Source organism: Felis catus, chromosome E2 (assembly GCF_018350175.1).
Source record: "Felis catus isolate Fca126 chromosome E2, F.catus_Fca126_mat1.0, whole genome shotgun sequence".
Classification (NCBI taxonomy): domain Eukaryota; kingdom Metazoa; phylum Chordata; class Mammalia; order Carnivora; family Felidae; genus Felis; species Felis catus.
This window is the reverse complement of record NC_058382.1, coordinates 18,574,283-18,602,078: the sequence shown is the minus strand read 5'-3', so window position 1 is coordinate 18,602,078 and position 27,796 is coordinate 18,574,283. Positions and strand designations below refer to the sequence as shown.

The following is a 27,796-nucleotide window of genomic DNA, read 5'->3' as shown; positions in this document are numbered from 1 at the left end:
GGGGTGTGTGGGCTGGGCTTAGGGTGCTAGTAGTTTATAAAGCAGCAGAAATCCTGTCCTGAGCAGAGCATTCTAGCAGCTGACACGATGAGGGGGGCACTGCTTGTGCTGGCATTGCTGGTGACCCAAGCGCTGGGCGTCAAGATGGGTGAGAGCAGATGGAGGGACAGAGGACCTTCCTGATCCTTGCCCTGCTCTATCTCACTCCTTCACCTCCCATGGTGATCTCCAAACAGGTTCTAGCCACAAAGTTAAGCGGCAGCTGGGAGATCATTGTCCAGGAGTCCTGCAGAACCCCCCTGATGTTTTTAGTCGTTGAATGGAGGGAGAGGTTTGGAGATGGAGGGGTCATTAGTCGTGCACACAATAGGGGAGAGTTAGTTGGGGGTAGTGGTGCTTATTTGAAAGGCAGAAACAGGCAGGCTGGGATGCCCGGAGGCACCGGTCAGGGGTCTCTCCGGCTGCTCTCTTCTGCTGAGAGTGCCTCATAGAAAATGTTCCGTCTGTCTGGGATGTAAGCAGTCCTGGGAGTGGGCAGGTCTCCGCGGAAGGTGAGTCAGAAGACCCTGGATATATGTGAGTTGCTCTCAAGTGGCGGGCAAACAGGAACCTCCTGCTCTGCTGATTCTTTTGTGAAGGTGTTTTCTGTTTGTGTCTTCAGCGGAAACTTGCCCCATTTTTTATGACGTCTTTTTTGCGGTGGCCAATGGAAATGAATTACTGTTGGACTTGTCCCTCACAAAAGTCAATGCTACTGAACCAGAGAGAACAGCCATGAAAAAAATCCAGGATTGCTACGTGGAGAACGGACTCATATCCAGGGTCTTGGATGGACTAGTCATGGTAATTTCCTATCCTTCCCCGCCTCCCCAACCTTCACGTTGCGCGTGCAGCAGATTGTAATATTCCACATACAGACCATGCAGTCAGGGGCTACATGGCAGGTAAGAGCTATAAACAATCGAGCACATAAACCTTTGCTCCGCTCTACAGCACATAGAATACGCAACCTCACGCCATGTGCACACCCAGCCTGTTCTTCTACCACACGTGTCCCTTGTGTGCGAATTACCTTACGCACAGTTGGAAAATAGGGGACTAATATCGGTGTGGCATAGAAAGCGTGTTGACTCGTAGGATTTTTTTCTTTCTAGGTTAGGGGTGTCAGAATTGCAGGAGTAGGATTTTAGCCTTCCACAGGAAAGAGAAAGTTCTTCATTCAGCTCCTGCACATGTAGGAGCCTTGTCAGTTCTAGTTGAGGAATATTGAAACTAAGGCACCTGCCCTCAGACTCTCTTCCCAGGAAGGGACTCCCTGGCTTTGGGAAGCTTCTGGTTTTTGGCTTCTGTTTTACTTCCCCTTGTGCCCACCTTGATGGCTGCTATTCCTTTGGTTCAGAGTCTCACTTCCTTCTGTATCAATTCAGGGTCTAAAGTCAGATTTTCCACTCTGTTGTTCTGGTGCCTGAGGCCCTCGAGGCAGCTCCTAGCTACGTGCAGCTGCACCCCAGGGCTGGTCAGTGTATTTCTGGTGAACTATCTTTTTCTGTTATTTTTCTTGTTGCACAGTTAGGTCGATTTTGGTTAGTCTGTCTCTTACCTCTACTTGCCGTTAAGTGCTGATTCTGTAAAATGAGAGCTTTGTGAAGAAGTGGAATTTCTTGCATGACTACGGGCACCCAGGGCACATGGGATTGTTCACAACACACACATACACATTCCATACATCCAGTACACCTGACAGATGAGTCTCAGGTGAGGGAGACATCGCATGGACCCAGACTCAGCTACCTTGCCCCTCACCCAGGCCCAGCCCCCATCGCGCCCTCCAGAATCTTCTCCTCTTCTTGCCTCCCTCACTGGTTGTTCAGACTCCCTCCTGGCACAGGTGCGTGGGTGACGGGGGGGGGGGGGGCGTCTCCATCCTGGTCTGACTGATCGCGGCCCTCTCTCCAGAAATCGGTCTGTGGGCTAGAGGTTCTTGCTAGGGACGGAGCGGAATCACTGGGGATGAGGCATGAGGTGATCCTGGGGGAATGGATAGCGCTGCCATGCGCTCAGGTCTTCTGTCCCTCCTCGTCTTACTCTCTCCCAGATAGCCATCAACGAATATTGCATGGGTGAAGCAGTTCAGAACACCGTAGAAGATCTCAAGCTGAACACTTTGGGGAGATGAATCTTTGCCGCTGATGCCCCTTCTGAGCCCCATCCTCCTGTCCTGTTCTTTACACCTAAAGCTGGAATCCAGACACCTGTCCTCACCTAATTCACTCTCAATCAGGCTGACTAGAATAAAATAACTGCATCTTAGCACCCCCGGGTGCCCCGTGTCTGTGTTCTGTGCGGGAAGCGTGGGAGGCCTGGCAGGAGATCCTGGGACATGGCAAAGGGAGGTGACATGTGCTCATTGAGAGCATGGGGACTGGAGGCAGGCTGAATCAGGAGCACATGTGAGCGGTTTCCTCTTCCTCGGGCTATTCTCTCATCTGCAAAATGGGGATTAAGTGTGAGGATTAAATTAAATCACATACATGTGACCCCAGGATTCATCACCACGGAAGGATAAAAATGTTGTCCACGTAGCATATTTCCAACTCTGGCATTTGTCACAGCAGCAGAGCCTCTACTCCCTTAAATGTCATCCTGGCAGGGGCGCCTGGGTGGCTCAGTTGGTTAGGTGACCGACTTCAGCTCAGGTCATGATCTCAAGGTTTGTGAGTTCGAGCGGGGCATCAGGCCCTGTGCTGGCAGCTCAGGGCCTGAATCCCGCTTTGGAGTCTGTGTCTCCCTCTCTCTGCCCCTCCCCCACTTGCACGTGTGCAAGCGCTCACCCTCTCTCTTAAAAATAAACGTTAAAAAAAGTGTCACCCTGGCAATTTAAAGGTGACTCAGGTGATGACCTGAGTGGGTTTATCACAAATCCTCTCCGTGTCTCAGTGGTATTTGCCATTTTCTGCTTCGTTTTTAAAAAATTTCTTAATGTTTATTTTTGAGAGAAAGAGAGAGAGAGTGCACACAAGTGGGAAGGGGCAGAGAGAGAGAGAGAGAGAGAGAGAGAATCCAAAGCAGGCTCCAGGTTCTGAGCTGTCAGTGCAGAGCCTGACACGGGTCTCAGACCCACAAACTGTGAGATCATGACCTGAGCCGAAGTTGGACACTTTAACCGACTGAGCCACCCAGGCGCCCCACCATTTTCTGCTTCTTTGGTAGATGTCTTCTGAGGAGGCCAACCTTTCTGCAGGAACTCTCAGTTCCACTGCTGTTCTTGGGTTCTGCCAGCGGAACCATGACCCCTATGCAGTCTTGGCTCAGGAGGAAGGGAGAAAAGAAGTGGATGGAAGAAACTAACCCAGAGGGAATGGCTGTCATGGGGGAGATCTGGCTCTTCTCTGGCCTAGTGGTTGAACTTAAGCATTTTAATTCACCTGTTCACTCATTTTACATCTGGGTTTCACACCTACCAAGTCTGCTAGACCTAACATTAACTGTTCAGGTCAGACTAAAGGTCTACAATTTTATTGAGAAGTACAAAATAGAATTTGAATTGGTAAGGGGCTAAATCATATCCCGGATATGTAGGGGATAAATTGACACTATAGACATGTCAACTATTCCCAAAGTCATCTAAATTAATCTTTGTTCTAATGAAGATTGATTTAAAGTTCCTCCAAAAGAATAAATTCTTTTTTTTTTTTTAATTTTTTTTTCAACGTTTATTTATTTTTGGGGCAGAGAGAGACAGAGCATGAACGGGGGAGGGGCAGAGAGAGAGAGGGAGACACAGAATCGGAAACAGGCTCCAGGCTCTGAGCCATCAGCCCAGAGCCCGACGCGGGGCTCGAACTCACGGACCGCGAGATCGTGACCTGGCTGAAGTCGGACGCTTAACCGACTGCGCCACCCAGGCGCCCCAAGAATAAATTCTTGAATTGACATCAAGCAAGACAATTTAGAAAAATAAGAACCATGAGCAAGATCTTTCTCACCAGGTATCACAACATAGGTATAAGACTAACAATTAATCTAGTTTCAGTAGAGAAATGGATGGTCGTTGTGATAGAAGAGAAAACACACAAATAGACTCAAAGAAAGTTTAAGATATAATAGTGACAGCTTATTGAGTCATGGAGAAAGAATGGATTTTTTTTAAGTGGCATTGAACAAAATGACCAAAATATTTAAGAAATGAAGATGGATCTGCCAAGCCTTTCCCTGTGGATTAATGACTTAATTGCCAAAGTTCCAATAGTTAATTATCCATTTGTCATGAGTGATCTCTGTCTCTCTCTTTTGACTTCCGTGATATCATAGTCTGTTGGTTTTTCTCTCTCTTATTGGGGCATCTTTCTCAGCTTTTTTTCTGGTTACTTGTGTCTTACACAAGCGATCATTGTCTTTGCATCTCTTTTCTATACAGACTTACTTTCTTCCAAATTTAAATCTCCAAACCCAGTACTAAAACACTTAAAGGCACAAAATTGGCTCTCACTAAATATTTGTTGAATTAATTAATATTGAAAAAACCCTAAATTCCTCCTCAGGCCCAAATATACAGAGGACTTAAATAAACAAAAGATTTGAATGGGAATTTTGAACAGCATAAATATGTCATTTCCCTCCAAAAATAACAGTTTATTTATTTTTTTATAAACTGGATTTTTGAACAGGATTTTTTTGAAGAAAAAAGTACTTTATTTAAAAAAATTTTTTTGAAAGAGAGAGAGTGAGCAGGGGAGAGGCAGAGGGAGAGGGAGAGGGAGAGAGAATCTTAAGCAGTTTTCATGTCCAGCGCAGAGCCTGACATGGGACTCAATCCCACGAATCTTGAGATCATGACCTGAGCTGCAATCAAGAGTTGGCCACTTAACCAACTGAGCCACCAGGCGCCCCTGAACAAAAATTTTAAAACAAAATCAGGGGCAGCAAGGCCTATGAAATACTAAAATTTATTTATTTACTTATATTTGAGAGAGAGAGAGCGCACATGAGCAGGGGAGAGGGTCAGAGGGAGAGAGAGAATCCCAAGCAGCCTCCATGCCCAGCACGGATCCCGACTCGGGGCTCGACCCTGGGATCATGACCTGAACTGAAACCAAGAGTTGGATGCTCAACTGACTGAGCCACCTAGGTGCCCCTATGAAATATTAAAACATAAACACAGGCAGATAAATGGACTGCGAAAAGAAGGCCAGACATAGGTGTAAATAATCCTGGATTTTATGATAAAGGTAACTTGCAAGTAAGTGAAGAAATTAGGATTATTTCATAAGTGGAATGGTGCTGGATCAATTGATTGAACATTTGGGGAAATCAAACTATTGGATACCTCACTTACAGTTTTCTTCAAAATAAACTCCAGATAAGTTAAAGTCTTACATATTAAAAGATGTTTTAAGTTTATTTATTTTGAGAGAGACAGAGACAGCGCAAGTGGAGGAGGGGCAAAGAGAGAGGAAGACAGAGAATCCCAAGCAGGCTCCGAACTGTCAGCATGGAGCCCAACATGGGGCTTGACCTCATGAAACCATGAGACCATGACCTAAGCCAAAACCAAGAGTCAGACACTCAACTGACTGAGCCATCCAGGTGCTCCAAGGCTTATATATTTAAAGAGTGAGACAGAAAAATCCCATAAAAGTCTTGGAAAAAATTGTAGAATATTTTTATAACCTTAAAGAAGACCTTCCCAAAGATATGTGTGTGTGTGTGTGTGTGTGTGTGTGTGTGTGTGTGTGTGTATATATATATATATAATATAATCATAACATATATTATTATATATACATACAGAGAGTATAATACTTTTAAAAAATTGTTTTAGAAAGACAAAGTGTGAGTAGGGGAGGGGGACAGAGGGAGAGAGAGAGAATCTTAAGAAGGATCCACACTCAGTGAGGAGCCCAGTGCAGGGCTCGATCCCATGACCCTAGGATCATGACCTGAGCCAAAATCACGAGTCAGATGCTCAACCGACTGAGTCACCCAGGCACCCCTGAGAGTATAATACTTTTATGATACTTTTTTTTCACATTGAAATTCTATTTGGCATAAAATTCACTCTTTAAAACAAAAGAATAGAATAACAATCTAGATTGGGATTGATAACACATGTAGAAATAAAATGTATGACACATTGCACAACTGCCAGGGGAGAAGAATGGATGCTTACTGTTCTTATGGTATTTTTTATACCATATGTGAAGAGATATAATATTACTTGAATGTTGATTGTGATAAGTTAAAGATGCATATTATAAAATAAAACAAACTTTAAAATCACTAAAAAATAAGTGAATATATAACAAAATATTGAATTGTAAAAATAGTTCAAGGGATGCTTGGGTGGCTCAGTCAGTTAAGCATCTGACTCTTGATCTCAGCTCAGGTCATGATCTCACCATTCATGAGCTTGAGCCCTGCATCAGGCTCTGCGCTGATGATGTGGAGCCTGCTTGGGATTCTTTCTCTCTCTCTCTCTCTCTCTCTCTCTCTCTCTCTCTCTCTCTGCCCATCCCCCACTTGAGCTGTCTCTGTCTCTCTCAAAATAACTAACTAAATAAAATAATTCAAAATTAGGCAGAAAAAGGACAGATGGGACAAATGGGAAATAAATAGCAATGCTGTAGATATAAATCCAATATATCAGTAATCACTTTAAATATAAATGGTTTAAAAATTCTTTCTTTTAAAAAAAATTTGTTTTTTCAATGTTTTTTTTAAAATTTATTTTTGGGACAGAGAGAGACAGAGCATGAACGGGGGAGGGGCAGAGAGAGAGACACAGAATCGGAAACAGGCTCCAGGCTCCGAGCCATCAGCCCAGAGCCTGTCGCGGGGCTTGAACTCACGGACCGCGAGATCATGACCTGGCTGAAGTCGGGCGCTTAACCGACTGCGCCACCCAGGCGCCCCTAAAAATTCTTTTTAAGAGATGGAAATTGTTAGAGTGAATACAAAAGACTCCAATATATGCTGCCTATAGGAAACCCACTTTAAATGTAAAGACAAAATATATATGCTAAAAACAAAAAACAAATGTCATTTGCATCTTCTCTCTTTTTATTCTGATCAACGTGGCTAGATGTTTATGAGTTTTTTGAAAAGCCAGATATAGGGTCTCATAAATTTGTCTATTATTTTACAGTTATATATTTGAGTGGCTTTTACTCTAGTCTGTTATTTTTCTTCTGCTTACTTTGGATTTTGTCTGCTCTTTCTTTTCCAGTTTCTTAAGAGAGAGTCATTGATTTGAGATCTTTATTTTCTAATATTGGCATTTAGTGCTATAAATTTGCTAGCAGTATCCTACAATTCTTAATGAGTGTTCTTTGATTTTCATTCAGAACAAAGTACGTTCTAATTTCTCATTTCCTTTTTGACTTGTGGATTGTTTAGGAGTATGTGATTTAATTTCCCAATATTTGAACACTTGCCAAATATCTTTTGATTACTGATTTCTAATTTAAATTGATCGAGAGAAGATACAAATGACCAAATTAGACTGCTTTATAGATTTTTGTCTCATAGTGCTCCAGAGATGTCTTCCATAGACCGTAATTTCTCATGAGAATTCAGCTGTCGTTCTTATGACAGTACTCCTGTATATGTAATGTGTCATTTTCCTCTGGAAGCTTTTATGATTTCCTTCTCTCCAGTCCCCAATTTATTGAGATATAATTGACACATAACATTGTGTAAGTTTATCTGTGTGTGTGTGTGTGTGTGTGTGTGTGTGTGTATGATTAGCAATGTCAAGCACATTTTTGTGTGCCTATTGGCCATCTGTATGTTTTCTTTGGAAGAGTGTCTATTCACTTTCTCTGCTTTTTTTTTTTTTAAAAGCGTTTTTAAAATATTGAGTTGTAGGAGTTATTTATATATTTGAGATACTAACCCTTTACCAGATAGATGGTTGACAAATATTTTCTTCAATTCCATAAGTTGCCTTTTCATTTTGTTAATTTTTTTTTGCTATGCAGAAGATTTTTATTTTAACTACCAAATTAACCAGTTAATTAATTAAACTTCCATCCTTGTCTTTATTCATACATATTTCATGTAGTCACAATCTGGGCAGAAACTATTTCCATCCTGCCTTTTTTTTTTCATCTGTTACATAAACCTGTTTCATGTTTCTCTATGCCTTTATTGTTTTCCTTTGAAATGTCTGTGTACTTTTTTTTTTCTTTTCAAATTTTTATTCAAATTCTAGTTAGTTAACACACAATGCAATATTGGTTTCAGGAGTAGAATCACTTACATACAACACTCACTGCTCATCATAACAGGTGCCCTCCTTAATACCCATCATCTATCAAGCCCACCCCCACCCACCTCCCTCCATCAACCCTGTTTGTTCTCTACTGTTAAGAGTCTCTTGGGGTTTCTCTCCCTCTTTTCTCTTCCTCCCCTCCCGTACGTTCATCTGTTTTGTTTCTTAAATTCCACATATGAGTGAAATCATATGGTATTTGTCTTTCTCTAATTTCCCTTAGCTTAATATACTCTAGCTCCATCCATGTCGTTGCAAATGGCAAAATTTCATTCTTTTTGGTTGCTGGGTAATGTTCCACTGTACATATATACTATATCTTTTTGATCCATTCATCAGTCAGTGGACATTTGGACATTCTCCATAGTCTGACTGTTGTTGATAATGCTACTATAAACATCAGGATGCATGTATTTTGGTATCCTTTGAGTAAATACTTGTTAGTGCAATTGCTGGGTCATGGGTTAGTTCTATTTTTAACTTTTTGAGGAGCCTCCATACTGTTCTCCAGAGTGGCTGTACCAGTTTGCATTCCCACCAGCAGTGCAAGTGGGTCCCCCTTTCTCCACATCCTTGCCAACACCTTCTGTTTCTTCTGTTGTTAATTTTAGCCATTCTGACAGGTGTGAGGTGGTATCTCTTCATGGGTTTGATTTGTACTTCCTCGATGATGAGGGATGTTGAACATCTTTTCATGTGTCTGTCAGTGATCTGGAAGTCTTGTTTGGAAAGTAGTGACTTCATAAAGAGGTCCTGGAGTGCCCTACAGTGCAGTGTCCCCTGTTCAGAACCCGGCACTTCAGGAGAAGTGTTGCTTCCACCCTGCTGTGGTTTGGAGTCACTTTTCCTTGCAGAACAGTCATCTGCGTGACTCTCTGCCTGTTGGGGGCTCTGCTTGTTCATCCTCCCTGTTTGTGGGCTCCCTGGCATGAATGTCTGTTTTTCACCTTTCTCAGTGCTACTGGTTCCCTCTCCATGACAGACAGCTTTGCTCCCAACCACGTCTTCACCCTTCCTACCTTCTCTGATGTGGCCTCTTTGCTATCTTTAGTTGTGGAGTTTGTTCAGCGAGACTTCAGATTGTCCTCTGGGTTATTTACACTATTGTGTCATCTAGTTGTGTCTATGGGATGAGGTGCACGTAGGTTCCTCCTGCTCCACCATCTTCCCAGCCCCATATGTTCTTATTTCTTGTGGAATAGCCATTAGTTCCTTTTATAGATAAGATTCCTGGTAGTGTGTTTCTAGGTCAAAGGATACATGTACTGTAAATTTTAAAATAATACATTAAATAGATTACTCTTCAAGATATCTACAAAAGATTGACAGCTCCACCAGCAATTTAAGTTCCTGTAATAGTTGATCTTGAGTTATTTTACTTCATGACACATTTTGACTTTTGTTCTAAGGGGTTATGTTACATTTCTTGCTAGAGGACAAGAAGTTGTTCCCATGCGGGAGAAATTGAAGGTAGTATTGTGTGGTTGTAATAAGTAGTATTCTGTCCAACTTTCCTGCAATCTGAAATTTTAAGTTCCCCAATTTGTGTAGAGTTCAGAAAGTCTTATTTTTTTAAACAGAATCCAATTTTAGGATGAGACCTGGTTGTGCCAAATATACTGCTTCATCACCTGCTTATGATAGGCATGGTCAGGTTTCTCTTAACTGTGTGTATGCACTTTTAATAATAGGTGTTCATTTAGAATGGCATCTGTAACGTATGAGTGGCATTCGTAAATATGAAGAGTTACGTGGCTTTGGGCAATAGAAGGCTACCTCCCACCCCAATATTTAAGGAAGTAGGGTTAAATAGAGAGATCTAGCAGGGCTTATAACAATGAGTGGATACATGAAGAAAAAGATAGGAAAGCATGGCATTATACTTGGCCCCTTGTTACATGTGAGTACTAGGATTTCTTTATTTTGAATGTTTATTCATTTATTCTGAGAGAGTGAGAGAGAGAAAGAGAGAGAGAGAACATGAGTCAGCAGGGGGAGGGGCAGAGAGAATCCCAAGCAGGCTCCATGCTGTCAGTGCAGAGCCCAATGCAGGGTTCAATGTCATGAACCGTGAGATCACTACCTGAGCCAAAGTCAGACACTTAACTGAGCCACCCAGGTGTGTCCACAAATGGGGCTCTTGACACCAGCCCTTAGTTTTCCTCAGGGAACCTGGCCAACCTACCAAAGCAATGGCTATACACTGTTGGTCAACGTATGCACGCTTGACACTTCCCACTGAGTTCACCCTTTAGTGTGAACCTAATACTGGTCATCTAAATAATCGGAGATGTAGGATGTCAGAATTCCTCAAGGATGGAAGGAGAGAACATGAAGGCTTTCTTTGGAGGCTCTGCACAGGTTCTACACTGGGCATTCTGGGGTCAGGCCTGGGCCAGATTGGGAATGGAGAGGTCTTCCAATCAGTGACAGAACTGGGACTAGACGCTTGGATTCAAAACTTTGGCCTATAGTGCATGTGTGTAGGCTTATTACAAAGTGACAGATGGAGGATGGGACAATAACAAGGATAAGGATCTCTATCAGAGGTCTCAGCAGGAATCTCTCTCCCCATGGCAAAATTATGTCATTTTTTTGATGCCTCTGGAAGCTAGAGTTCCAAACTTACTTATTGCCATGAGTCTTGGAACAGTTTCAGAATCAGTATGAACCAGCTTTTCTTCTCCCAAATTCATATTCTCAAATTTGCCCTGGATTAATTTCCAGCAGCAAAACCATTTACTGTAAATAGTAACAGAAAACGAAGGCAGGGCTAGTGGAGGAGTGGGTTCAGTATGGCATGTATTTTCCTATCTCCTTACTGATTTCTTTTGGCCCTATTTCCTTTCTCAAGTGACTGGCTTATTTATTTATTTATTTATTTATTTATTTATCTTTGGGACAGAGAGAGACAGAGCATGAACGGGGGAGGGGCAGAGAGAGAGGGAGACACAGAATCGGAAACAGGCTCCAGGCTCTGAGCCATCAGCCCAGAGCCCGACGCGGGGCTCGAACTCACGGACTGCGAGATCGTGACCTGGCTGAAGTCGGACGCTTAACCGACTGCGCCACCCAGGCGCCCCTGACTGGCATATTTAAAACCAGCTTGCTTATTACACCTGTGACTTCCCGCTCCACCTGCCCCTGGATTTCTCTTTATTCTCTACTCATTAGAGTGCCTCTATCCTTTTTGGAGTGCTCACATGTTAGGGTTTCAGCTTTGAAGCAAGTTCTTTAAGAGCTGGACATAAAGAGCTACTGAAACAAAAGGACTAGCCCTCTATTTAACCTTCTCACCTCTGCCCCAGCCCCATCTAGTCTTTTAAGGTTAGCCACTCCCCTCACCCCACCGTGAACTTAATTTATGTGCCAAATATCTGAAGGCTCATAATGGGAAGACTTCATAATTCTCTCAGGAAGGTTATGAGAAAAAGCAGCAACAATGCAGAATCCATACGTAAAATTTACTGGATGGACCAAGCAGGGACTGTTATATCTAAATGTAGTTTAAAGTGTTTGCAGACTGGTAGTAATCCCAGAACTTGTCTGAACTTGTCCAGAACTTGTCTGGGGCACCTGGATGGCTCAGCTGGGTGTGAGCGCGCACACGCGCGCGCGCGCGCGCACACACACACACACACACACACACACACACACACACACCATCTTCTTTATCCATTCATCTGTCAATGGTCATTTAGGCTCTTTCCACACTCTGGCTATTGTCGATAGGACTGCTATAAACATTGGAGTGCATGTGCCCCTTCGAAATAGCACACCTGTATCCCTTGGATAGATACCTAGCAGTGCAATTGCTGGGTCCTAGGGTATGTATTTTAATATCGAAAAGGCTTTTGCTCTAAAAGAACAATGACCAAGAGATGTGCAATTCTCAGAGAAGGAAATATTAAAGCCAACAGACACATGAAAAGATTCTCAACCTTATTAACGACAAAAGATATGCAAATTTAGGCCACATTGAGCCACAATTTCACACTTAGCAGACTGGCAAAATCTGAAAATTTCACAAAATCAAGTGCTGGCAGTAATAGCTGGCAACCAAAATAACTATCAACCATGCTGGGAGTGCAAATTGGTACAATTTTGGAATACAATTTGTCATTGTATAATAAAGACGTGGATGGGACTATATTTTGCATTGGCATATCTTTTCCTCTTACATATTGTAAGCCTTAAGAAGAATCTAGGTGGTGTCACAGTGTTTTTGCAAACTACTCTTGCTATAGGAATTAAGCACCACACCCACAAGATACATACCGAGGTGGAGGCACACTGATGAATCTGATACACATAAGTACTTGAAATACACCAGAAAATTCATAGCCACACAATTTATAATTTAAAAATAAGTACAATTGAAATCAACAATTATAAATTAAAAGAAAGTAAAGGATAAACCCACAGATACACCCGCAGTAGGCTGGTTTGGCCTGCGGACATCTGCAGGTGGCGCGCGTTTGGGTGGGCGGGGCGAGGTCAGCGCTTTTGGAGACCGAGGTGGGGGAGGCTCTGCCCGTTATCGGAGGAGTGACGGTCTTTTTCCTCAAAGCGTTCGCTCGAGCCTGTCATTTCTGAGTCCTTCGAGGACCTGTACACGTGACGGCGGCAGTCAGTGTCACAGCCGCGACGCGACCGCACACATTTCCGGGAAGTGGCGTCTGTGCGCTGACAACTGTTGCCATGAAAGCCCGGACACAGGGCATTTTAGGGAACGACAGGACTGGGCAAGCGGACGCCGAACACTCAAGACCCTCACGTGCTGACCACAGTGGCCCAGGCTTTTGTACGAGAGGAGACCTTCCGCTGGCAGAGGCCAGCTCTCCGCCGGCACCAAGCAAGGGCGGCCCACGTCCCGGCAGGAGGACGTACGCGTGAGCAGACCGGCGACCCGGAAGACCTTTCGCGGCCGCCTAATTTTCTGGGAAGTGTAGTTTCGTGGTTCGGACGCCATTGTACTTAAGAAGCAAGCAGAGGGCGATCCTGTTGTCCCCTGGATACTTCGGGTGCGCGTCCCGGTGGAGCAGCTCTGCGACGAGAGCCATCCACCGGGCCGTTCCTCAGACAGCGCGGCCGTTTTTCTCGCCGGGCGCCCGGAGCTCGCACGGCCGCGCAGCCTTCTGGGAAGTGTGGTTTTACGGGGGGACGTGCGAAGCGCCGGTAACTTGTCCCCGACGCGGAGGCGTCTGGGAAATGCCGAGCTGGTGTGGGCTCCGTCCCCCGTCCACCCCGCGGTAGTGTCGGGAAGGCGGCCGAATTTTCCGGGGATAGTGCGGTTCTCGTGACGGCGGCGGCCCTGGTCCGCGGAGGTGCGGGCTCTGGTCCGCCCGGCCCGGGCCTCGGGGCCAGGGAGGGCCCGCCGGAACTCAGGCAAGTGTGAGTCCCAGCAGGGCGGCGGGGCGCCGGGCACGCTGCTGCCTAGCCTACCCCGCGGGGGGAGCACCGCCTGGGCCTTAGCCTCCTGGACCTCTCTGTAAAAGGGGTATCGCTTACCTCCTTGAGTTGTGACAAGGAAATGGGCGAGTGAGTGTGCAGGGTACGCGCTGAAAGAAAACCCCATCCGCAGTGGTTTTTAGCCAATCCGGTCATGAAACGGACGCTTTTCACGTGTGCAGCCTTCAACAGATGGGTTCAGTGTCGCTAAGTTTCAGTTTTCTCACCCTTTAGAAGAGAAATATGGAATAATGTGAATGTCCACCATGCATAGTTGTGAAGATTGAACGAGCTCTTCACATGATTACTGTTGTTCTGTGAGCCTGTCTCGTGTGTGTATAAAATAAATGTATACTTATATACCTATATATACCTATACACACACACACACACACATACATAAATATACACACACATATATAGTAGATTTACACACCGTTGGCGCCTGGTGAATGATTACCTCGTGCTAAGGAACACTCTGCTAGTTCAGGGGAAGAATGGAGTCTGAGAAAGTGATTCCCAGTGTACTTTTCCTTGCAAGTGTGTTACAGAGCTGCAAGATAAGCCTCATTTTTCATGGCTTCTTTTTTGTGTTGATCTGCCTTCTCAGGACACTACTCTTCTTTAAGACAAGAGCCTGAAAAGAGGACTGTGTTGACTTGGAAATTGCAAAGCCATGTTGCAGGTAAGTCGGTAAGGTCCCCGGATCTTCCTGAAACACCTTAGCAGAACTCTTGAGTGTTTGCTTTGCTTCTCTTACCAGTTCCTACCTAGCGAAGTCCATTTAGGGACCGGATCTATGATTCCTTTCATTATAGCAAAGGATGGAGCCCACAGAAGAACTCCCAAAGTACTGTCTACTCTCAGTGCTCCTCTTCTGCCATTTTTCTGCTTGAAGCCTCTGTAGAATCTTGAGCAAAAAAAAAAAAAATTTTTTTTAAATTACAATTCAGAATTCATGTTTAGAATTTTAGGCTATTTGCTTTACAGTTGTCAAAGCAGTATCATGTGGTCTCAGTTAATGGTATGCCAGTCCTTTCAGTTGTTCAAGTCAAGAGATGTTTGGAGTCATCTTTGATTCTTTCCTTTCTCTTGTAATACATTCAGACGCCCTAGTTGAATCTGAAATACATCCCGGATATCTACAGAACCTCACCAATGGTTGCAACATCACCGTCGCCACCACCATCCTGTCATTCCTCAGCTTAAAACTCTTCAGTGACCCTAACTCAAGTCAGAGTTCTATAGTGACTTAAAACGCTTTGTGCAGGGGCGCCTGGTGGCTCCGTTGGTTAAGCGTCCAACTCTTGATTTCGGCTCAGGTCATGATCTCACATTTGTTAGATCGAGCCCTGCATCGGGATCCTTGTTGAAACCTAAGAACCTAAGAGTCTCTGTTTCCTTCTCTCTCTGTGCCTCCCCTGCTGGCTTCTTGCATTTGTTCTCTCTCTGTCTCTCAAAAGAAAGGAAGAAAGGAAGGAAGGAAGGAAGGAAGGAAAAGGAAGGAAGGAAAAGGAAGGAAGGAAGGAAAAGAAGAAAGAAAAAGAGAGAGAGAGAAAGACCAAAATGCTTTGTACAATTACGCTTTTATACCCCTGATCTCATCTTACTACTCTGTCTCCTTGTTCCCGTGAGCTCTAGCCACACTGGCTACGGCTTCCAGGCCTTGGAAATTGCTGTACCCTCTGCTTGGAATATTCTTTCCCCAGATATGTAGAAGCTTGATTCTTAACCTCCTTCATAGCTTTGCTCAGTGGTTACTTTCTCAGGAAAGCTTCTCCTAACACCTGCAGTCAACTTTTCTAACAATCACTTCTACTCCTCCTCACTGCTTTGTTGTTTTCCAAAGTGATTATCACTCACTAGATAACACGCTATTTAGTAAGTGCATATGCTCGTTGTTGGTCTCCTCCCTCTAGGAGGGATTTTTTTCCCCGTCTTGACTGTTTTCAGGACCCAGAGTGGCATCTGGCACAAAACTGATGCTTGGTTGTTCAAAATAATAAGTTTTCACCATAGCCGCACTTTTGGTTTCATGGAGGAAGACTTTATTAATTATAAGGGAATGGGAATATAAGGAATTAAACAATTATAGTAAACATAAAGAGGGAGAGAAGTATAGAGAAGAACAGAGAAGGCTTAATACGGCAAATCAGGTACTTAAAACATCTGACCTTCTGGCTCGGGAGTCCCAAGGGTCCTGGAAGGAGCATCCTCCCCTCAGGTGAGACTTCCGAGTAGCTATCCTGCCAGGGCAATATATACATATACTATCCTTGTGTGATTTATGGTTAGTCATTAAGTTTGCCTAAGTGCAGTGTTGAGCAAGCTGCTTTTTGTTTCTCTTATCATATCTCACCCAGGAGCCTGGCATCTGCATATTCCTTTTCCCTTCCTGATCCATTCTAGGAGGCCAGCCTGATTTGGCTCAAGGAGGGAACATGAGGCACATTAATCCCTCTTGGTGTCAGGAACAGAAGGGCCAGTTTTGATCTTGAGGCCAGATACGGCATACAAGCTGACTAAGCCCCCATGATTGTGTATGTGTGGCTCTGGGCAGAAATGTGTAACAAGTCACATGAACAGCTTTACACGGAACATTAGTAAATCGTTGTTGAGTGAATGAACTTTGAAAAAAACGGTTAGGATCCTTGAAAAAAAAAGGGTAGGATCATCAGGTGGAAGGTGAAGCCTGGCATATGTTAGTGCCATAGTGTTAGTGGCATATGTGCACGTTGGGCAGAGTCTGGTTTCTTGGGAATATTAGATAACTAGGGGAAAAAACTTTTTTTAAAGTAAAAGCTAAAGTGAACTAGTTGCCAAAATAATTCATTGATACATTTTGTAAACACTTGTGAACTATCTGTTGGGAAGAATCTTACATAGGTTTGAGCGTCCTATCCCGTGACATACAGGACTTTGTAATCTAGTGCAATACTAAGAGAACTTAACTTTTCTTTTCTTTTCTTTTTTCTTTTCTTTTCTTTTTTCCTTTCTTTTTTTCTTTCTTTTTTTCTTTCTTTCTTTTCCTTCCTTCCTTCCTTCCTTCCTTCCTTCCTTCCTTCCTTCCTTCCTTCCTTCCTTCCTTCCTTCCTTCCTTCCATTTGTTTTACTTATTTAGAGCACAGGAAGGGCAGAGAGAGGAGAGAGAGGGAATCCCCAGCAGGCTCCTCACTGTCAGCGTGGAGCCTGATGTGGGCCTCGAACTTGTGAACCATGAGGTCATGACCAGAGCCAGAATCAAGAATTGGACACTTAACTGACTGAGCCACCCAGGCACCCCCTAGGAGAACTGTGGTGGAAATGTTCTTTTTGTGTACTGTCCAATATGGAGCCACCGGCCCTGTGTGACTATTGAGTACTTGAACTGTGACTAAAGTGACTCAGGAACTAAATTTTAAACTTTACTTAATTTTTAAGTTTTATTAATTTAAACGTACATAGCCAAATGTGGCTAGTGGCTACTGTTTTGAGCCAGTACAGGGCTGGTAGAAAAGTAAGAAAGCATAAGAAATTAAGATAGGTGCTGGAATAAATATCCTAAGTTCTTCTGGGGACAAAGATGAATGAACATCCCAGGCTGCCCAGGCAACTGAAGGGGCAGGAAGAGTTGAAGCATCCCTGGGGAGGCAAGGCTGGAACTGGTTTTGGTGACCCAGGGTACCAGGGAGGCAGAGATAGAAGTGAAGTTATACCAGACTGAGAGAACATCTTGAGCACAGGTAGATAGGGCTAAGAATCTTTCAAGGAACTGTGAAAATTTTCTAAAGTGGTGGTTCTCCAACAGGGGTGATTTTGTCTCCTTTAGCCCTACCCATAGGGGACATTTGATAATGTCTGGAGGAAACATTTTTGGTTGTCACAGCCCTGGGGTGCAGGGGAATGGGTAGAGGCTAAGGGTGCTACTAACTAAACACTCTGCAATGCACAGGACAGCTCCCACCACGATTATCCAGCCTGAAATGTCTATTGACATTGGTCAATAGACCAATGTACTTGAACTCTGACTTCAGCTCGGGTCATGATCTCACGGTTCGTGAGTTCAAGCCCTGCGTTGGGCTCTGTGCTGGCAGCTCGGAGCCTTGGAGCCTGCTTCTGATTCTGTGTCTGCCTCACTCTCTGCCCCCTGCCCTGTTCACACTCTGTCTCTGTCTCTCAAAAAGTGAAGAAATGTTAACAAAAATTTTTTAAAAGTAAATAAATACACTTAAATAAATAAAACCAAAGACCAGTATCACTAATGAGTATACAGGCCAAATATCCAAATAAAATAATAGAATATTGAATCAGCCACTTGGAGTGAAAAGTGTATCATAGCCAAACAATGTCCATGTCATCAATGAAAGATAATAATAATGCCATTTTAAATGTATACATTTTTTGCACATATTATAGTTTGACTAATGAGTAAGCTGTTACTGAACATTTAAGCTTTTTCTAAAGGTTTGCTATTTTAAATAATATCATGAATGGATACTATTTTCTTAGAATATTTTCCTTGAAATGTATTCTCTGATTCTTTGCCTGTACTTTTCAATTTTTTTTTTTAATTTTAGTGTTTATTTTTTATTTATTTATTTATTTATTTATTTTTAAATTTTTTTTTCAATGTTTATTTATTTTTGGGACAGAGAGAGACAGAGCATGAACGGGGGAGGGGCAGAGAGAGAGGGAGACACAGAATCGGAAACAGGCTCCAGGCTCTGAGCCATCAGCCCAGAGCCTGACGCGGGGCTCGAACTCACGGACCGCGAGATCGTGACCTGGCTGAAGTCGGAAGCTTAACCGACTGCGCCACCCAGGCGCCCCAAATTTTAGTGTTTATTTTTGAGAGAGAGAGAGAGTGCACAAGTTGGGGAGGAACAGAGAGAGAAGGAGACACAGAATCCAAAGCAGGCTCCAGGCTCTGAGCTGTCAGCACAGAGCCTGACGTGGGGCTGGAGCCCACAAACCCTGAGATCATGATGTGAGCCGAAGTTGGATGTTTAACTGACTGAGCCACCCAGGTGCCCTTCTTTGCCTGTACTTTAAGGTCCAATTCAAGGACTGCCTATGGCATGAAACTGTTCTTTAGTTTTCTTGCCCATGGGTCTCAATTTTTTTAAATTACAGATCATCAATACAAGGTTTAATTATATACCATAAATGGTTTTTGTTTATAAACTAGTTATATATGTATCTTTCTTTAATATAAAGATGTCTTTTTTCTGAACATACTGGATCATTCTTTTGAACCTTATTGGATCATCATTTTTTATTTACCTGTCATGTAAGCTATAAAAAAAATACAGCTAAGTACTTGACTGTATGCTGTCACATGTTGAATGCTGATTTTAAAAATTTTAGAATTTTCTTCCCTTTGGCAGAAAAAACTCTCCTGAAGCAAAAACTCTCATATTTCTCTTACCCTTATTGTAAAACAATGCCAAACACATAATTATCCAATTACTATGTAACTTAGATCCCTGATCATTGCCATAACGACTGAATCTTGTTCCCTTTCTTCTACAACCAGGGTAATTTTGTCCCTTAGCCAGTGAGAGAAGTGGCCCTGGCTATGACTGAGCCTAAATATGTTTGCTCTTTCAGGTGACATTTAGTGATGTGGCCATAGACTTCTCTCATGAAGAGTGGGGATGGCTAGATTCTGCTCAGAGGGATTTATACAAGGATGTGATGGTCCAGAATTATGAGAACCTGGTTTCTCTAGGTAAGCATAGCTCCTTCTCTACCCCAGTGGGGGAGATTTTCTGTCAATTACTGGAGATCCTCTTGAGTAAATGGCTGAAATTTTGTTTCAGATTCCCAAGGATGTGTAGAGTTCTGTTGTGCCCTGCCTGAAGCTTATCTTCCCATTTCAGTGAAACTTCCTTTCGTTCCTTTTATGATGATGGCCTCTCCTTCATGAGGACCACAGTTTAAACAGGTTCTGTATTTTTCCTGTAAGCAGGTCTTTCCATACCTAAGCCGTATGTGATCAGTTTATTGGAGGATGGGAAAGAACCTTGGATGGTGGAGAAGAAACTGTCAAAAGGTATGTTTCCAGATGAGTCGTGGAGAATCAGGCAAAAGAAGTCTTTGTTAAACATGCTTGTGAAAAGTATGGAGGCATTTTTGCATATTTTAGGGGTACTCTCTTCAGAGATCCCAAATGTAACATATGAGGGATCCTTAGATTTCAAAACAGCCATTCTTCCACCCCGGGTTATTATCTTTCTGCATTACTTATGTTATCTAATCAAAAATGGAGGTTTTGCCATCATTATAATTCAGATTGTTATTTTATTTGCAACAAAATAAAGCAAATTATTCTCTTTAAGTCCACTTAGGGAAAAATATACAAATGGTTTTAGGCAAAGAAAGGCTGTCAGTTAGATGACAAATGAGTTTTCCCCTAAGGCTGAGCTTCGAGGGTCAAATGTGGACATGAGTGATAGAGGAAGTAAAGAATGTATAAAAACGTTTCTAGGAACAATGTTTTCTAATGTCCAATAAATGATACGATTTTACACAGATCCTACACAAACAAAGCCTAAATCTTTTAGAGCGATAAAGAATATTTATTTTGTTCGTTGTTAACTGTGTAATGCAGTACTGTAAATTGTGCATTTTGGGGAGATTGGGTGGCTCAGTCGGTTGGGCATCCAGCTCTTGATTTTGGCTAAGGTCATGCATGATCTCATGGTTTATGGGATCAAACCCCATGTTGGACTCCGGACTCAGCATCGAGCCTGCTTGGGATTCTCGCTTTCCCTCTCTCTGCCCCTCCCCTGTCTCAAAATAAATAAATAAACTTAAGAAAATAAATTGTGCATTTTAAGCATACTAAACTGACAGTAAATTGAGAATAACTGAAGGTTGGAGAACCAAGGCTGTGAGACCAAAATGTGGTCTTTCACATAAATTTAGGTACAGAATAGAATGTTGGCTTGGAATCCAGAATACCTTGTGCGTTTTTTTTCCTTACAGTTTCACTTTTTTTCCACAGACTGTTTGCCTGTATTTAACTCATTTTCCTTATTACTCTCTGTTCCCGTCTCTGTAAGCTGTCTCTGTTTTCTGCTCCATTTGAACTTTGTTCAGAAATGATTGAATACATGAGAATTGTCAGTTATGTGCTTTCTGGGGATGAAGATGTGCTCTATTTTTCCTCTAGTTCTCTAATCCTTCCATAGAAGTTTCTTTTTAAGAAGTACAGAAAAAGCAGTGTTTTGCTTTCTTGATATATTTCAGATTGGGACTCAAGATGGGAAAACAAGGAATTATTAATGAAGGAGGATATTTATGATGAAGATTCACCCCAAATGGTAATAATAGAAAAAATTACAAAACAAAGTCATGAATTTTCAAATTTTAACAAGGACTGGGAATTTATAGAGGCGTTGGAGGGGAAGCGTGGAAATCAGGTAGAACATTTCAGACCTGTGACCCTCACCTTTAGAGAAAGTCCCACTGGGGAAAGTATTCACAAATTCAGAAGCATCCTCCATTTAAAGTCTATTCTTTCTGAACCACAAAGAATTTCTGCTGAAGGGAAATCACATAAACATGATATATTTAAGAAGAGCTTACCAAAAAAACCTGTTATAAAAAATGACGATATCAATGGTGGAAAGAAACTTTTGAATCCTAAAGAAAGTGTGGCAGCCTTCAGCCAGAGCAAATCTCTTACCCTTAACCATTCTTATAATAGAGAGAAAGTCTATACATGCAATGAATGTGGGAAAGCCTTTGGCAAGCAATCCATCCTTAATCGCCATTGGAGAATTCATACCGGAGAGAAACCATACGAATGTCATGAATGTGGGAAGACGTTTAGCCATGGCTCATCCCTAACTCGACATCAGATAAGTCACAGTGGAGAGAAACCTTACAAATGTATTGAATGTGGGAAGGCCTTTAGCCACGTGTCATCACTTACTAATCATCAGAGTACTCACACTGGAGAGAAACCGTATGAATGTATGAACTGTGGAAAGTCGTTCAGTCGTGTTTCACATCTCATTGAACATCTGAGAATTCATACTCAAGAAAAACTCTATGAGTGTCGAATATGTGAGAAGGCCTTCATTCATAGGTCATCTCTCATTCACCATCAGAAGATTCACACTGGAGAGAAACCTTATGAATGTAGTGAATGTGGAAAAGCCTTTTGCTGTAGCTCACACCTTACTCGACATCAGAGAATTCACACTGTAGAGAAACAGTTCGAATGCAACAAATGTCTGAAAGTCTTTAGCAGCTTGTCATTTCTTATTCAGCATCAGAGTATTCATAATGAAGAAAAACCTTTTGAATGTCAGAAATGCAGGAAATCCTTCAACCAGCCAGAATCACTGAACATGCATTTAAGAAATCACACTAGATTGAAACCTTATGAATGCAGTATATGTGGGAAAGCGTTCAGTCATAGGTCATCCTTGCTTCAACATCACAGAATTCACACTGGAGAGAAGCCCTATGAATGTATTAAATGTGGGAAGACCTTCAGCTGTAGTTCAAACCTTACTGTACATCAGAGAATTCATACTGGAGAAAAGCCATATAAATGTAATGAGTGTGGGAAGGCTTTTAGCAAAGGTTCAAATCTTACTGCCCATCAGAAAATCCATAATGGAGAGAAACCCAGTAGTGGAATAAATGTGGGAAAGCCTTTAGGCCATATGAATCTTTCTACGTGTGAAAAATCATATAAGCGAGAAACTGTATGAATGCGCTATTTGTCATAATACACTTAGCCATAGATCCTTCCTGAAAATTTATACTGGAGAAAAGTCTTTTGAATGTAATGAATGTGGGAAGGTCTTTAGCAGTAATACAAGCCTTACTGTCTATCACAGTTCACACCGTAGAGAGAATGTTTATTGCCTTCATAAAGGCAATAAATACGGGAAAGCCATTAGCCACTGTTAATCCCTTAATTGACAGAAGTAAGTACACACAGGAGAAAAACCCTATATATAGCATATGGGAAAGACATTAGGCAATATGAATCTCTTATTGAACACACAGGAGAGAATATGAATATAAAAATTGTGGGAAGTCCTTCAGTGAAAGGGTATCCCTTATTCTGTCTCAATTCACACTGGAGAGAAAGCTTGTATGAGGAATGTAGCAAACTGTTCATTGTGTTATCTTGCTAGACCTCACAAGATTAATGCTAGAACAGCCTGAAGGACGTAGGAGTTATGTGTAAATCTTTCTTTACAATGATGTTATTTGTAAGCAGTTCTACAGGAGAGCAAATGAGTAGATTATAAAAATGAATATGCATTTCTTATAGCAATAGCAAACAATTTTACTCGAGTCCTGCATAGAAGTTTCTTTAGCTAATGGGCATGTGAGGATAATTTAGTCACCCAGTGGATCCAGGAAATGTTTTAAAGTGAAAAATTAAAGCTGCAAAAGAAGTAAAAGGTGGTGTGAATAAAGTTTTTGGTCTCTAATAAAATCAGTTTGTATATAATGAACTCTTTCACTGACACTGATATTTCTTGCAAAGTTTTTTACTTTCCTCTTGAAGCATTAAGCCTTACTGTGTGCTTTAGCGGGAGACTAGCTAAGCTAGAGAAAAATGGCTTGATCTCTGTGCTAAGAATATCTTTATTTTCGTGAAGATAATTCACAGTCCATTTCCAGTTGGCTTAATTCACACATTTTAATTTTTACCAGTGCAGTGAGAACACAGCCAAGAAACAACAAACTATGAAAGATCAGAGCAGGCTTAATGGTGGATGTGCTTTTCAATCTGAATCTTAAAGGATGAGTACTAATTACCTGTGTGTGGGCACATACACTCTGGGAGTCGTTCTAGGCAAAGTACACGGGCCTGTTCTGTCATGTTAACTCTATCCGGACTCCATGATCCAGAGTCTAGTTTCATGCTTTGTGGCTTTAAGGTATCCCTGCTGGGAGCATGACTGATAACAGCAACAGTCATTTCTCCATCCTGGATCATAGTTACGGGAGTTTACATTGAAATTAATAGTACAGAGCTGTCCCCATTACCCTTCCTCCAGCCTGCCTACCAAGTTTGAAAACAGCTACTTGTAATATGTGCCTTCTTGAAATGCTTGAGAGGCATTTTATTTTCTACACTGAACCTTGACAGATAATTATGGTTTGTAAAGGGGCTGGCTTCAAGTAGTCTTAAGTTTTAGATAAATGGAATAGTCTTACTTGTCTCATGGTTTCCTATCTTGTGACTAGAAGGATAGTACAGAATCCTGTCTGGATTGGATTAGGACTGTCTGGACACTTGGGAGTAAACAGCACTTATATAGCTTATATTTCAGGTTATGCTCTCCATGGTGTTTCGTGTCACAAGAAAGAAATTATTTTAAAAAGGAGTATTATATCACATGTAATTGTGATGTGGAATGAGTGATAGGGTTTCCAACTTTAGACAAAATAGTATATGTGCAACGCTAACAAAGCCAAGAGATGAAGGCACATTCCATAGCAATTCTCAATAGAGATAGTAGATTTGGAATGGGATCGTGAGTTTTTAAAAAGCAGACATTTATCTTTCCTTTGATTTAGTTTTATTTAAGACATTGTAAAATTCTAAGGAATGTTGAAGGATCTTTGAGAGACTTAAGCACAGCATGGTGTCAAGGATTAAGAACTGTTATAATTCTGGATAGATTGGCCACTATATATGTACAGTTGTGGGATAATGGCAAGTGTTCTGTTTCTCCCATTCTTTGTCCTTCCTCCTGTCTCAAGCACTGGTACCACACAGTTGAAGTAGTACTTTAATCCCTAGATTTTATTTGCTTTCACTACATGTAGTTTGATGTTACCTTGTTATTTTGTTACGAGAGGATTCATCCAAATATTCAAACTTTGAATGAATTAAACACATACAATTAAAAAGCATAAGCATGCACATGATAACGTTTTTCAATTCTTGGTTTAAAGTGCCTTCACAGTGATACTGTGGTTCAGGTTGTGCAGATTGTTGTGTTAATCCTCATACCGGCTTTCTAGCAAGATAGTTTAATGTTGATCTGGCTGCACTTCAGGGACGAGACACACACAAAAAAACTTCCATGCTGTTCTGCCATCTTGGCCCCTCTCTTCACAGTGATACTGAACTAGGAAAAGAAAGCCAGAGTTAAATCAAGACAGTGAGGACTTAAAGTGGTGAGAGTGTATTGTCTTGTTGCAGATTGGGCTAAGATCATGATGTTACAGTGTCACTGATGGAGGATCCTACTCCATCATTTCTGTTAACCATTTCTTGAGCATCTGTGGGCCAGGTAAATAAAAGACACTCTATACCTTTCAAGAGCTCAAAAGTGTATGTGTGCATGTGTGTGAAGACTATGCCCAGAAGTCATGTCACCCGACTATAAATCCAAGTTGCGTGTCTAGTGGCTTTATATGATCTTGGACAAATTACTTCAACATCTATAAATGGTGATAGTAATACCTCACAGGATTTTATGAAGATAAATGAGTTAATTTGTATAAAATGTTTGCAGTGTCTTGTACCTCAAAAGCATTCAGTGAGTATTAGCTATTAATTTCATCACTCTTATCTACTTACCGTTTCACTTTTTGGGGGGTCCTTATAAGACACTCCCATTCCTTCCAACACATCCACCTTTCATATTTGAGCCATTTCCAGAGGGAATATGTTTATTACCCCGTATACTCCCAAGGAGACACAAAGAGCACCAGATAAGAGAAGATGAGACAAAAATCCACCTGGGCTGCAGGAAGGAAGAATGGTGCCCTAAAGATGGTTTTGGAGGAAAGTCAGAATAAGGGAGACATTGTCAATTAAACAGTAATATTTTGAAAATAATCTTTTCTTCTTTCTTTCTCTTTTCTTTTTCTTTCTTTCTTTTTCTTTTCTTTCTTTTCTCTTTTCTTTTCTTTTCTTTTCTTTTCTTTTCTTTTCTTTTCTTTTCTTTTCTTTTCTTTTCTTTTCTTTTCTTTTCTTTTCTTTTCTTTTCTTTTCTTTTTTCTTTTCTTTCTTCAGCAGTACATCTTAACTGTGGACCTAAAATACTCAGTAAACCATGTTGTAAACAGATGTGCTGTCATCAGGCTTTGTTGTTCCATTTATAGAGCACAGGCAGAGCAGAATTAGCATAATTCTTAAGGGTCCTAGGATTTTCAGAATGGTAAATGAACACTGGTTTCTGCTTAAAGTCATCAGCTGCATTTGCCCTTAATAAGAGTCAGCTTGTCCTTTGAAACTGAAGCCAGGCATTGACTTTTCTCTAGCTATGAAAGTCGGAGATGACATCTTTTTCCATTGAAGATCTTTTGCTTAGGTAGCCACCTTCAGTAATTATTTTAGCCACATCTTCTGGACGACTTGCTGCAGCTTCCACATCAGAACTTACTACTTCACCTTGTACTTGTACAGAGATGGCTTCTTAAACTGCACGAATCAACCTCCGTTAGCCCCATTTCCTCTCTGTAGCTTCCTCGCCTCTCCCAGCCTACCTAGAACTGAAGAGTTTGCACTCTGGATCAGGCTTTGGTTTATGGGAATATTGTGACTTCTGTTCACACATTTGTGTGTTCACTGGAGTAGCACTTTTAATTTTCTTCAAGAAATTTTCCTTTGCATTTACAACTTGGCTGTTTGGTGCAAGAGGCCTAGCTGCTTTCAGCCTAACTTGGCTTTTGACCACCTTCCTCACTAAGCTTAATCATAGCTTTTGATTTCAAGTGACAGATGTGTAACTCTTCCTTTCACTTGAACACTTAGAGGCCATTGTAGGGTTATCTGTTGGCCTAATTTCAATATTGTGTCTCAGGGAACAGGGAGGCCTAAGGACCAGACAGAGATGAGCAGGTGGTTAGTGGAGCAGTCAGAACGCACTATTGGTTAAGTTCATGGTCTTATATGTGTGCAGTTTCTGGCACCCCAAAACCATGACAACTATAACATCAAAGATCACTGATCACAGATCACCATAACAAATATAATAATAAAGAAAAAAAAATATTGTGAGAATTACCAAAATGTGACAGAGACATGAAAAGGCAAATGCTGTTTGAAAAATGATGTTGACATTTGTTTGATGCAGGATTGCCACCAACCTTCATCAGTTTGTAAAAAATGCAATATCCGCAAACCACAGTAAAGTGAAGTGCAAGAAAATGATGTATGCCTGTATAACCTTGGGGAAGTCCTTTCATTTCTCAAGCCTTGATTTCTACATCAAACCAAGATTAATTCCTGTTTTACCAGGTGTCTTTGAGAATTGAATTTTGAGAATTGAAGAGAAAAAACTCCTAAAGCAAACAGTGGAGTGCCTGGTACATGTGAGTTGCTTGGTGTGTTTTTCTTTTATTAATCCTCCCACTGACTATGAGGTGAATGTCATAATCATCTCCATGGCATTATCAGCAACCTGAGATTTGACAGCTCTAGCAAGTTTCCCAGAGTCACACATCTCAGACATAGGCTAAATTTGAACACCCTCCCAAGAGACCATCCAACTGCCTCATGACGGTATTGTGTCTCAGAAGATTAAGGTTTCTTTTGCAACCACACAGGTCCTCTCATGCCTTTTTGAACAACAACAAAAAAAATATTCCCTTTATCACGCTGTTCCTTCAGCCTAGAATGCCCTTCTTATCCCCCCTTTTACCATGCTCATCTGTCAGAGGGACTACTGTTCACCTTGCAAAGTTCACTTCAGTTGTCACCCAGGCTTCCTCAGGCACTAATGGAGGAAATGAGGGATAAAAATGCTGTAGGTCATATAGAAAACCAAGAGCAAAAAGGCAGAAGTTCCTGCTCTCCAGTAATTACTTTTAATGTAAATAGATTAAGTTCTCTGATAAGAGATTGGCAGAATGGATTAGAAAAATGTTTCAACCAGATGCTGTCTACAAGTGAGTCACAGTAGGCCCAAAGACACAAATATGTTAAAAGAGTGGGAAAAGCTCTTTTATGCAAAGAGTAGCCAAAACAGAGCTCTGGTGCCTATATTAATAACAGACAAAATAGGCTTTAAGTCTGAAAGATTTCAAGTGACAGGGTTACTGTATATTACTAAAATGTTCAACACAGGAAAAATATATACCAATTATAAGCAT

At 41.8% G+C, this 27,796-nt stretch overlaps 2 protein-coding genes and 1 long non-coding RNA gene across 8 annotated transcripts; 2 read left to right on the top strand and 1 right to left on the bottom strand.

Annotated features, from left to right (window-relative positions):
- The first annotated feature begins 80 nt into the window (after window positions 1-80).
- CH2 (major allergen I, polypeptide chain 2) lies at window positions 81-2,310 on the top strand. The gene is given in 3 exon segments (NM_001048154.1): window positions 81-148; window positions 662-843; window positions 2,096-2,310. Coding segments are annotated over 3 exon segments (324 nt in total). The 5' UTR covers window positions 81-87; the 3' UTR covers window positions 2,177-2,310.
- Window positions 2,311-13,533: 11,223 nt separating this feature from the next.
- Window positions 13,534-26,927, top strand: ZNF181 (zinc finger protein 181). 6 transcript variants are annotated; one of them, XM_045045788.1, is made up of 5 exons: window positions 13,534-13,666; window positions 14,334-14,408; window positions 19,313-19,433; window positions 19,671-19,757; window positions 20,957-23,193. In XM_045045788.1, the coding sequence occupies exons 2-5, from the start codon at window positions 14,400-14,402 to the stop codon at window positions 22,432-22,434; spliced, it is 1,695 nt and encodes a 564-aa protein (XP_044901723.1). In that variant the 5' UTR covers window positions 13,534-13,666; window positions 14,334-14,399; the 3' UTR covers window positions 22,435-23,193. The 6 variants fall into 6 exon arrangements, with proteins under 6 accessions (XP_044901723.1, XP_044901722.1, XP_044901725.1 ...); XM_045045787.1 differs by having other exon boundaries at window positions 13,586-13,660; window positions 20,957-25,021; XM_045045790.1 differs by lacking the exon at window positions 13,534-13,666 and adding an exon at window positions 26,779-26,927 and having other exon boundaries at window positions 14,041-14,408; window positions 20,957-21,030.
- On the bottom strand, window positions 24,620-26,781 carry LOC123382206. Its single transcript, XR_006590235.1, has 2 exons — window positions 26,189-26,781; window positions 24,620-25,466 (listed from the first exon to the last, which is right to left on the bottom strand). It is a non-coding gene; the product is annotated as an uncharacterized LOC123382206 (long non-coding RNA).
- Window positions 26,928-27,796: the final 869 nt, after the last annotated feature.